The sequence below is a fragment of the Monodelphis domestica genome, chromosome 1 (genome assembly GCF_027887165.1).
Source record: "Monodelphis domestica isolate mMonDom1 chromosome 1, mMonDom1.pri, whole genome shotgun sequence".
Taxonomy (NCBI): domain Eukaryota; kingdom Metazoa; phylum Chordata; class Mammalia; order Didelphimorphia; family Didelphidae; genus Monodelphis; species Monodelphis domestica.
In genome coordinates this window covers 208731614-208744040 of record NC_077227.1, presented here as the reverse complement: position 1 = coordinate 208744040, position 12427 = coordinate 208731614, and the positions used below count along the sequence as shown (strand labels likewise).

The window sequence follows — 12427 nt, the reverse complement described above, 5'->3', positions numbered from 1 at the left end:
AACTCAGTCTCTCACTAACCTACTGTCCCCTTAAACCTTTTCTTAAAAATTTTCTATTTTACCCCTCCAGATACCTGGAGACCTCACCATATAGCCTTTGGGGGCCTCGTTGCCCAGTAGAAGGATCTGGTGCTGTCCACATGAGGAAAGGTCCTTGAGTATCCCTGGGGAAAGCAGGATCTGGCCCTGATGCCAATTTGCCACCAGAGAAGCTCCTCAGGGCATCACTCCAAGAGTGAGAGGAGCCATAGATGGCACTGCCATCTAACCAGCCAGTTACTTCATTCGTCTAGGAATCAAGTGATAGACATAAGAGAAGGCATAGTATTGGCTGGCAATAGCCAAGTTCATAGATCAAGTACTCACCTGGGGACACCACAGACATCGTCCCCACCCCACTCTTGCCCAACAGGAGACCTCCAATGATAATCCACTGTCTTTTCACCCCTCCCCATCACTATTATAGTAGCTCTATAGTATATAGAGCTTTGGAGACTGACTAGATGGCCATCAGGGAAAAAAGAGGGTATTAGTGATGGCTACTACCAACTCCCATCCTCCCAGTTATATGTTGGTCCCCACTTATCATCTCACCTGGCCTCGGGGGTTGCTAGGGCTCTGTCCAGTTTCTGGGTCCCATTGGCTTCTCTGGAATGGGAGGACCACATCTCCCCTGTCACTGGGGTCAAACACTGGGTCCCCAGCTGGGATACGAATATTCAGGAACTCAGTAGGACAGCCTGCCCGCTCCACACTCACCACCTCTGAGAGTACATGGTACCCTGAGAGATAGGGAAGACGGTCAGTTGAGGATCAAGGAAGAAGAATAGAGGCTTTACTGGTTGACACCCTATACACTTGGGCCCCACACAGAGGCACCTTCCTGTAGTGGATAGAGCACTGTACTTAAAATCTGAAAGGTGAAGGTTCAGTTCCCATCCCAAATATTTACTGTGTGATGCTGGGCAAGTAATTTAGCTTCTCTGAGCCTTGATTTGCTCATCTGTAAAATGATAGCACCTACATTACAAGTGTGTTTTGAGGATCAGATGAGATGATATATTTGAAGTGCTTTGCAAACTTTAAAGTAATCTCTAGGTATCAATTATTATCCTACCCAGCTCTCTCTTGGAACTTCTGAAAACTCACCTCCCCAAGACAGACAGTCTCCAGCCCAGTCCCGCACCTCCTTTGCCCTGCAGCCCAATTTCTGTTGTGTCCATACTGTTGTCATTTCCAGTTTGGCCTTCTCCTTGGCAACCAGGGAGGTGCCCAGTGAGTTTGCCCTGACAGGTAGGTTGGCAAAACCCGTTCCAACATGCCAGCTGAGAGCCTGCCCAGGAAGGGCCTGCCCAATCTCAGTGGCAAATGCAGTTAGGTGAAGAGAGAAGGGCATCCTTGCTTGTGAGCATGTGAGCAAAAGAATAGCTTGGTTGGACTGAACCCAAGAAGGGCACCAGAGTGGGTGCTCTGTTTTCTTACAGATCAAGGCTGATAATATGTACTTCAGTTTCTTCTTTTTAAAAATGAGGTTGTTGACTTATATCCCTCATATTTTAGACAAAGTCTTGCACATAGTAGGTGGTTGATTAATGTTGAAATGAATTAAATTGAATCTGCTACGTCATAGACTCATAGATTCAAACAAAGGATCTAGTCACAGGATCATAGATTTAGACTTGGAAAGAACCTTAGAGGTCAAATCCAACCATAGATCTACAATAAGTATTTGAAGCAGGATTCCAACCTAGGTCTTCTTGACCTCAGCTCCAGACCTCTGTCCACTGGACCACCTGGCTGCCTCTCAACTCTAACTCCTTCATTTTACACATAAGGGAACTGATGCATAGAAAGGTACACTCAATAGATCTAATAATCACTTATTAAGTCCCATTCTTCCCTTAGGAACTTTCCCTCAGCTTCCTTAGATGGACATAATCCCTGACCTGGACCTAAAGAGCCACAGGGACCCAGACTTATGATTTTTAGTTACTGAATGAAAATCTTTCCTTTCCCAGAATTTTAGCCAAATTATATGGGAAAGTCTCCCCCTTGGCTCCCACCTAATCCCACAAGAATCTACAATTCCAGGCAGGGTGGAGATTTGATGATATGATTCCTTTTTCTGCCTTTCCCCCTCCCACATCTATCCCCAGCTAACAGAACTCAGCTGCTCTCCCTTATCTCCTTCTACTTACTATCTCCTTAGGTCTTCAATCTTCTTCCATTCTCCTCCCCCTCCAATAGCCTTCTTTCCTTTCAAGTTTACCCCAGTTCCTTTTTACTGCTCCCCCCTCCCACTTGACTCTCACCAAAGAAGACCCAGATCACTGTTCGGTTTCGAAAAGAGGGCTTCCCTGATGGACCCTGCATGGCGACATTGCTGAGATTTCGAGGATTGGGCAGATATGGCTCCTCCAAAGGCTGGAACACACCATCTGCATAAGTGGCAGGAACCAGCCGCCGTAGCCGGGAGCCTGGAAGGATAAAAAGAATGTGGACAATTAAATGTCCAAGTTTGTCCTTTATCTGGACACCTTCTAAGGGATTCCCATATAGATAGATGTTTGTAAGATTCTAAGATTGTAGACATATATAAGATTGTAGACATATAGCCGAAAGGTGTCTTAGAAGCCAATAAGTCTAACTCTCTTATTTTACAAATGAGAAAACTGAGGCAAAAGAAGGTAAGTAATTTGTCCAGGGTCAGAGCTAGTTAGTGTCTGTTGGGACTTGAACCCAGGTCTTCCTGACTTCAAATGTCTAATCCACTATTCCAAACTGCTTCTTAAGGAAGGACACCCCCTTTCACCTCCCCCACTCCCATCTCTGTCTTTTCTTACCCTTCTGCTTCCATATTCAGTCCTTTTCACTCCTTTCTTACTCCCTCCCAATTCCTACTCATTCCATTTTCCCCTTCAGTCCCCATAAACCCCTCTATTCTGATCAGAGTTGGCCCTGGGGAACCTATCTCAGACTACTTCCCACTTACCTTTGCTGCCCCATCTGTGCTCTGCAAGATTGTTGTACCAGCCGTCGAATCGTTGTACCTCCCAGGAAATGGAGCTCTGGGCACCTGCAAAAGATAGGCATGTGGTGGGGAGAGTCTGTTTAGGAGAGGGTAACAATGGCAAGTAGAAGCTGGACACTGTAATCCAAGCAGGGAACCCCAAGTTGGCAAATAAATGGAAAGAACATGAAAAAGAGAAGGCCTATGCTGGGGATTCTTAACCTTTTTTGGGTCCTGAACCCTTTTGGCAGTCTGGAGGGTCAATGGATTCCTTCTGAGAATAACAATGACTATTAATTCAGACTCTTCACTGGAAGGACAAATACTGAAGCTGAAGCTTAAATACATTGGCCACATTATGAGGAGACAAGAGTCACTGGGGGAAAACCCCCTGCTGCTGGTAAAGATTGAAGCAAAAGAAGAAGGATGAGATGGCAAAAGGTAAAGGATGAGATGGATAGAGAGTGTCATGGAAACAATGAACACAAACTTGGATAGATTTTGTAAGATGGTGGAGGGTAGAAGGGCCTGGTGTGCATGGGGTCCTAAAGAGTTGGACAAACAACTGAACAACAATAAATATAGTTCATTAAGGTTTATAGAGAACTTTACAAATATTACTCATTTTATTCTTCCAGCAATCTTGAAAGGTATTATTATTCTCATTTTACAAATGAGAACACTAAAGCACACGGAGAGTAAAAGACTTGGTCAGGGTCAGAACTAGTAAGTTTCTAAGGCAAGAATTTAGCTCAGGGTCTTCCTTGAGATCTTGAGTTTTAGCCTGTGCCCCACCTAGATGCCTCTATGCTTTTAAATGCATAAAATACATTTAATTTCAAAGAAGACACATTATATTGAAAGTCACCAATTTTTTTTTTATTCAAAGATCCCAGGTTAAGAACCCTGGGCCTACAAGGATGCCCAAATCAATACCTCTGTTTAGAGCCTGCTGGGTGCCTAGGGCAAGGAATCCCTAAAAGTCAGAGAGGAATTATTAACCAAAAAGGGGAAACTAGGATACTGAGAAGTCTGCTGAGGGCAGTGGAGATGGAAGGAAAAGAGGGGGGAGGAAAGGGCTAGAGAAAAGAGTACAGATAAAGAGGCTATATAGAGGAATATAAGGTCTGAGGAGCAGAGAAGGGAGACTGAAAGAAATGCAATGCATAACAGTTCAAGTTGTAACAGTACAAGAACCACTTAATGCCCCCCCATAATATCAAAAAGCTACAGGATGAACTGATTTTAAACTTAAAAAGAGAAGCAGGCTGCCCATAATAAAGACCTACAGTTTCACTTAGAACTTCTGTTTTACAATGTATCTAGAAGTGCTCAATTTATTTATGCTTCCATTCAGAATAAAAATAAAAGATCACTAAGAAAAAAGGGAGGGGGATATTAGGAGGAAGATCCCAGCTCTACCCCACAGGGGAGACAGGAAATGTCACTTCATTATAAGCTCAACCTCCTCATAGGGGTGTCATTGGGTGGGGTCAGGGTTGGCTCTTACAGATCTGGCCCAGGGCAGGGATTGGAGTCAGAGAGACCATGGCATTTGTAGCCTCTTCTTACCCTGACTCTTCTCCCAGTCCCTGGGAGGAATTGAGGTCTGAACTGATGATACTGATAACTTCACCCTCCAAATCCTCACTGAGCACCCCACTTCCCCTGAAATTTTTAACACCCCTCCCCGGGATCTTGTATCTCCTGGGTCCCATAACATTGCTCTCTAAAACCTGGTGGATGGGAGAGAGGGGAATAGGAGGCAAAGGGGGTAGCTTCTTGGCTAGTAGGAGAGGAGTTTAAGGGCCTAGGATAAAGAATGGGAGGGGTCCTGCCAAGCAGAAGGTAGAATTGACCCTTGTTCAGACTCCTCACCCCAAATCATGAGACCATAGAAGGGGAATTCAGCAGCTTACCTGCCTGGAAACGAGAGAGCCTTTATGGGCAGGTGCCTCCTCTTTGACTCTTGGCAACAATTTCCCTCCTCTTTGCCTCACCCCCCAGCCCATCTATCTCTGCCACATGCCCACCAAGCATAAGCATGGGGAGCATTAGGGCAACATGAGACATGAGTCACTCACTCTCTGGAGTTTGAGTAAAATACTGAGCCATCGATTTAGGAATTAAGGGATACAGATCAGGGTGGTGACAGAGCAAGACCAAGGAAGAAGGGAAGAGAAAAAAGCCTGGGAAAGAAAAAGTGAAAAATCAAGGTCAAAAAGAGAGACAGAGACAGTGATGATCCTAGGAGTCTGTGAGTCCCCAAGCATTTATTAATTAAGGACTTAATATGAGGCTTACATACTTACTATGTGTGTGTTTTGACATTTTTCAGTCATGTTCAACTCTTTATAACTCCCATTTGGGGTTTTCTTGGCAAAGATACTGGCATGGTTTGCCATTTCCTTCTCCAGCTCATTTTATAGATGAGCAAACTGAGGAAAACAGGGTTAAGTAACTTGCTCAGCTATATAGCTAATGAGTGTCTGAGGTCAAACTTGAACTCATATCTTCCTGATTCTAGGTCCAGCACTGTGCCACCTAGCTGTTAATATTTTTAATAATAACTAATATTATCAACATGCTTGATAATATTATGATATGTTTATCATTAATGGTTATTATCATTAATATTGTGATACATAATATTATTAGCATGTTTAATATAATCAAATTATGTTAAATGTATACATATATAGAGAAACTTTATATTTGATCCTAGAGTTTAGGATTGAATCATTAGAGCTGATTGAGTAGTTGGGTGAACACAGACAGACCTATACCTTGGAAGAATCATCTTGGCAACTGAATGAAGGCTAAAGGGGAGTGAAGAAAAATGAGGCTGAGAGGTTGATTGGAAGGCTTTAAAATAGTCCAAATGGACTATGCCCAAAGGGGGCTAAAAAACTTATCTGCCCTTTGATCCAGCCATAGCACTGCTGGGTTTGTACCCCAAAGAGATAATAAGGAAAAAGACATGTACAAGAATATTCATAGCTGCGCTCTTTGTGGTGGCCAAAAATTGGAAAGTGAGGGGATGCCCTTCAATTGGGGAATGGCTGAACAAATTGTGGTATATGTTGGTGATGGAATACTATTGTGCTAAAAGGAATAATAAAGTGGAGGAATTCCATGGAGACTGGAACAACCTCCAGGAATTGATGCAGAGTGAAAGGAGCAGAACCAAGAGAACATTGTACACAGACACTGATACACTGTGGTACAACCAAATGTAATGGACTTCTCCATTAGTGGCAATGCAGTGATCCTGAACAACTTGGAGAAATCTATGAGAAAAACCACTATTCACATTCAGAGGAAAAACTGTGGGAGTAGAAACACTGAAGAAAAACAACTGCTTGAATAAATGGGTTGAGGGAATATGACTGGGGAGGTAGACTCCAAATGAACATCCTAGTGCAAACACCAACAACATGGAAATAAGTTCTGATCAAGGACACAAGTAATACCCAATGAAATTGCGTGTTGGCTGCAGGAAGGGTGAGTGGAGGGGAGGGAGGGAAATAATGGGATTATTGTAACCAAGGAATAATGTTCTAAATTGACTTAATAAATTAATTTTAAAAATAAAATAAAATAGTCCAAATGGGAGGGGATGAGAACCTGAACTAACATATAAAGCCCAAATTGGCTGTATAAGTAGAGAGAAGGGGACAAACTGGAGAGATTTGGGAGTGGGTTGGATATGTGAAGTGAATTAGAGTGGAGAATTAAGGATGATGCCAAAGTTGCAAGCCTAGATGGCAGAGAGGGTGGTGGTGCCCTCTACAGTGATAGAAAAATTAGGAGAGGAGAGGATTTCAGGGAAAAGATATGAGTTCTCTTTTTTGATACTCTGAGTTTCACATACCTGTACGATATCTAATTCAAGATGTCCAAAAGGCAGGTGGTGATACAAGACTGGAGTTTAGGAGAGAGATTAAGACTGGATATCCAGATCTGGGCATGGAAAGAGCTCACGGAAGTTGATGAAACTAGCAAGTAAGATATAGAAGAAAAAGAGAAATAGTCCCAGGACAGAGTTTTATGGGGATCACCCATAGCTAATGGTCTCAGGGCTCTTTTGAAGCTAGCTCAATTTGAACTAATTAAGATGAGACAAATGCTACAGAAAGGTGAAAAAGAATAAGAACTGAGAAAAAGCCAATGCATTTTGACAATCAAGAGCATTAGTTTCTTTATTAGTTATGTTAGAGAGGGCAGTTGCAGCTGGATGATGAGATAGATGCTAGACGACAGAGAATTTAGAAGAGAGAGGAAAGGAAGTAGAAGCATCTTGTAGAGATGACCTTCTCAAGGAAGTTAGCTGAAAAGGTGAGGAGAGACATAGGACAATAGCTTAAAGGGATAGTAGGATGGAGCAAGGCCTTTTTAAAGGATGGGGAGATGTGGGCAGGTTTTTTTGTTAGTAGAGAAGATACCAATAGAGAGGGAGAGATTGAAGATTAGAGAGAGTGGGAATTAGAATGGGCATAATCTACCAGAGAAGACAGGAGTCAATAGATTCAAAGTTGCATGTAGAGGGATTGGCCTTGGCAAGTAAAACCTCTTCTTCATGTGTGACAGGAATCAGAGAGGAGATGGTATAGGAAGACATGGGACTGATTTTGCGTGGCAAAATCCCATCTCTCTCCCACTGATAAAAAAAAAACAACCACAAAAATCTCCTATTCTTAAATACTTCCCTACATATATCCAATAAACTTCTTTCCATTCCTATTTTTCCTACCCTTTTAAGTCAGGAATTCCTTTCTTGTGTCTAACCTAATCCCTTTTTGTAGCAGTTTATGTCCACTGCCTCTCATTCTGTCTATAGAGATAGAAATTACCGAATTTACCATCTTCAGTTTAATAATACTCCAAAGATTCGAAGACAACTATTTAGCCTTCCTTCAGATGTTTATCTTCTAGGCTAAACAATTCTAGTTCCTCTAAGTTTACTTCCATTTTTTTTTGGCCTCTGTGTGTGTGTGTGTGTGTGTGTGTGTGTGTGTGTGTGTCCTGTTGTTTATATATATAGCTGCCTCCCCTCTGTTCTCCACATTTCAGAAAGTGGGTAAGACTAGTAAAGAGTTTAACCAGGGTAAAGTGTAGCACTATGATGTCCCAATAAATTAAACTTCTGTCAATCATTTTTTAACACTAATTTGCCTTCAGTTTTTAGGTCACTCTGACCCTTTCCTTTCTCGACCTACAAGTGTTAGTCATTCTTGTCCTATCAAAAGTCAGAATCAAATTCTAGAAGCAGATGAAAGATGAAAGGAAGAAGAACATAAAGTCTTCAGGATGAGGAGGAATAGATTAGGAGGGATGAAGGAGACAAGATAGGCAAAGCTATTTATTGAAGCATCCCCAGGCTGCATAAAAGGGGTGAGAAACCTGGGATTCCAGAATACTCTCAACTCTGAGGTCCTGGATTATGTCCCTATTAGGATTTGTATAAATTTATAAGATCAAGAGTTATTCCTCTAATGGAGAAGTAGTCAAAGGATATAAACAAGCAGTTATTGAAAGAAGAAATAATCATATGAAAAAAATGTTCCCAATAAAAAATAATGAGAAATGCAAATTGAAACAATTCTGAGGTTTCACCTTGTAGTCAGCAGATTGGCAAAGATGACTAAACAGTAAATGTGGGAGTAGCTAGGTATGTCAGTGGACAGAGAGCCAGGCCTGGAGATGGGAGGTCCTGGGTTTAAATATGACCTCAGGGGGGCAGCTGGGTAGCTCAGTGGATTGAGAGCTAGCCCTAGAGACGGGAGGTCCTAGGTTCAAATCTGGCCTCGGACACTTCCCAGCTGTGTGATCCTGGGCAAGTCACTTGACCCCCATTGCCTAGCCCTTACCACTCTTCTGCCTTGGAGCCAATACACAGTATTGACTCCAAGATGGAAGGTAAGTGTTTAAAAAAAAATTTAAAAAATATGACCTCAGGCATTTCCTAATTTGGGGACCCTGGGCAAGTCCCCCATTTCTTAGTCCTTACCACTCCCTTGCCTTGGAACTAATACACAGTATTGATTCTAAGATGGAAGGTAGGGATTTTTAAAAACCCCAGTAAATGTTGAGAAACTGTGAAAAGACAGCCATATTAAAGTATTATCGGTGGAACTATGAAAACATCCTGGAAAATAATCTGAAATTATATATATATATTTTAGTTTTTTTTAAACCCTTACCTTCCATCTTGGAGTCTGTGTATTGGCTCCAAGGCAGAAGAGGGGTAAGGGCTAGGCAATGGGGGTTAAGTGACTTGCCCAGGGTCACACAGCTGGGAAGTGTCAGAGACCAAATTTGAACCTAGGACCTCCTGTCTCTAAGCCTGGCTCTCAATCCACTGAGCTACCCAGCTGCCCCCTGAAATTATATATATTTTAAAAGCCATTAAGCTATACATAACCTTTTTACCATCTACTGCTAGTGGTATATCCGAAGGAAGTCAAAGAAAGCAAAGAAATGTTCCTTAGATCCAAAATTATTTCTAACAGTGCTTTTTGTAGTATTAAAAAAATGGAAACAAAGTATATGTCTGTCAATTTGAGAATGGCTGCACAAACTTTGGTATAAGAATTCAATGGAATATTGTTGGGCCCTAAGAACCAACAAATGTGAGAGATTGAGAGAGAATTGGGAAGACTTCTATAAATTGATATAGAGTGGAGAGAACAGAATAAGAAAGCAATTTACATGATACAGTTTTCAGGACAGAGGAGGGATAGAATAAGAGAGGAGTCAAGATAGGGAAAGCAGTAAAGAAAAAGAAAATTGAAAGATTTCAAGCCTCTGATCAATGCAATGGTGAGCTGTTACTTTCAAAGACTCAATGGTCAAGTATATCTCCCTACCTTGGTAAAGAGGTGATGTGCCCATTATCACTGTTACAGTTTAATATTGTACTATTAATTAATTAATTAATGCTAGCTATAGCAATAAAAGCAGAAAAAGAAACTGAAGGAATTAGAATAGGCAATGAGGAAACAGTTATCACTCTTGGCAGATTATATGATGTATATATAGAGAGAGAACCCTAGAGAATCAGCCAAAAATCTAATAGAAATAACCAACAACTTTAGCAAAGTTTCAGGATACAAAATAAATCCACATAAATCATCAATACTTCTATTTATCATCAACAAAGTCCAACAGCAAGAGACAGAAAAAGAAATTCCATTCAGAATGATTGTAGACAATATAAAATACCTAGGGATATACCTACCAAAAAAAAAACATGGCAACTATAAGAACACAACTACAAAATACTTTTCACACAAATAAAGTCAGACCTAAACAATTAGAAAAATATTAATTGGTCATGGATAGGCTGAGGCAATATAACAAAAATGACAATCCTACCTAAATTAATTTGCCTATTCAGTGCCATACCAATCAAACTCCCCCAAATTATTTCATAGAGTAAGAAAAATAATAACAACATTCATCTGGAAGAATAAAAGGCCAGAAATATCAATAGAATTAATGAAAAAAATATGAAGGAAGGATGACTACTCATACCAGATCTCAAACGATACTATGAAGCAGTAATCATCAAAGCAGTCTGGTACTAGCAAAGAAATGGAGTAGTGGTAAAGAGGTGACAGACAACAGATTCGAAATAAGGCATATATTTTCAGACATGACAAATATGTTAGTTTGGTTTGTTTGACTATTTGTCACAATAATGGGTTCTGGCAGGGAAGAGGAGAAAGCTATTGAAAAGTGATAGTGATGTTAAAAAATGAAAATACATTTTTCTATCTGTGTCTCAGTTTACTCTTCTCTCAAATGGAGATAATAATAATGCCTACCCTATCAGCTTCACAAGAGAGCTATGAGAATCAAACAATAATGAGTAGGAAATAATTTAAAGTATTTTAAAATATATTAAAAAAGGGAACACCTTAAAATTTTTAGGTTCCCTACTTCTCTCCAATTTAGTATGCTACTCACCTTCACAACCCCATAGGGCAGCCAGGAGTGTCCATGCCAGTCCTAACTTCCAGCTCATGATGCAAATTATAGCAGGTCAAGATGCTGGGAGACTCCACACTGGAGACCTTTGAAAGAGAAAGAGAAGAAAAGATGGGAGGACATAGACAATTCAAGGGCTTTCCAGACACAAGCAACTCCAAGGGAGCTGGGGATAAGGCCACCCTGACCATCATGAAAAAACTGACAGAAGGGATCTCATTTATAGTTGGGATTAATTGAAAATCCTGTACTGGGTCTGTTCTCTTCATAATAATCTCTGGTGAAGTCAGTGAGTCAATAAACTTTTATTAAGTGTGCTGTACTAAAGCTGAGGGTATGAAGAAAGGCAAAAGGCAGTCCCTTCACTTGAGATGCTCACAATCTAATTGGGGTGACAACATGCAAAGAACTGTGTACAAACTACATACAGGATAAATAGGAAATAACCAACAGAGGGAAGACACTAGGATTGAGAGAAAGAAAGAAAAGAGTAGAAATCAAGGATCTTGGGTTCTAGTCCTAACTTTTACTATTAATGGTGTGTGACAGTTTTTTATCTGTGTTTCGGTTTACTTTTCTATCAAATGCTGAGGTTCAATGATAATGAGTGTAACTCATTTTTAAAAAATCTTTGCCTTCTGTCTTAAAAGAGGTATTCCATTTTAAGGCAGAAGAGTTGTAAGGGCTAGGCTACAGGGATTAAGTGACTTGCCCAGGGTCACACAGCTAGGAAGTGTCTGAGGCCACCTTTGAACCCAGGACCTCCTTCCTCCAGACCTGGCTCTATCCACTGAGTCACCTTGCTGCCCCAAGTTCAAAATCATTTTGAAAAGTTAAATACAAGTTTAAGGGATGACAACTACAATGATGATGATAAATGACATTTTTGTTTGGATGTCCCTTAGACATTTCAAACAGTATGTCCAAAATATAAATTCACTTTCATCCAAACCAATCCCTTCTCCAAGCTTCTGTATTACTGTCAAAGGAAGTTAATTCTATCTAGTTGACCACAGAGCTTTGTAAATTCAGTTACCCTTCTCACTTTTTTCTTGATGTTAATTATGTCTCTAGATATCCATATTTAATCAGTTGCCAAGTCTCATCTATTCTTATCTATTGTCTCTCCACAAAGAGCATCCTTCAAATCGGTTCTCTTCCCTCAACTCATAATGGTTCTACCCTATTTCAGTTCTTTACCACTTCTTCCCTGGACTATTGCAATAATTCACTTATTGTTCTCCAGGTTGCCCATTTCTCTGCTCTCTAATTTGTCTTCCATGGAGCTGCCAAATTATTAATACAAAATTACAGAATTGATCATGATGCTCTTCTACTCAACAAACTTCCATTCATCCCATTCCTTATGATTAATAATTCCAATATTATTAATTTATTATTATTATCCCAATTGCTTCCAGGATA

General features: G+C 40.7%; 1 protein-coding gene across 1 annotated transcript in view; it reads right to left on the bottom strand.

The window, feature by feature from the left end:
• The window catches only part of LOC100012836 (dual oxidase 1), a 69758-nt gene that overhangs the window by 56178 nt on the left and 1153 nt on the right, over window positions 1–12427 (bottom strand). Inside the window, exons 2-6 of the mRNA XM_007472477.3 lie at window positions 10982–11088; window positions 2993–3076; window positions 2313–2477; window positions 595–782; window positions 88–289 (exon numbers count right to left, since the gene is read on the bottom strand). Of these exons, the coding sequence (XP_007472539.2) occupies window positions 88–289; window positions 595–782; window positions 2313–2477; window positions 2993–3076; window positions 10982–11039 (697 nt within the window). The 5' untranslated portion in view covers window positions 11040–11088. The remainder of the gene's footprint in view (window positions 1–87; window positions 290–594; window positions 783–2312; window positions 2478–2992; window positions 3077–10981; window positions 11089–12427) is intronic.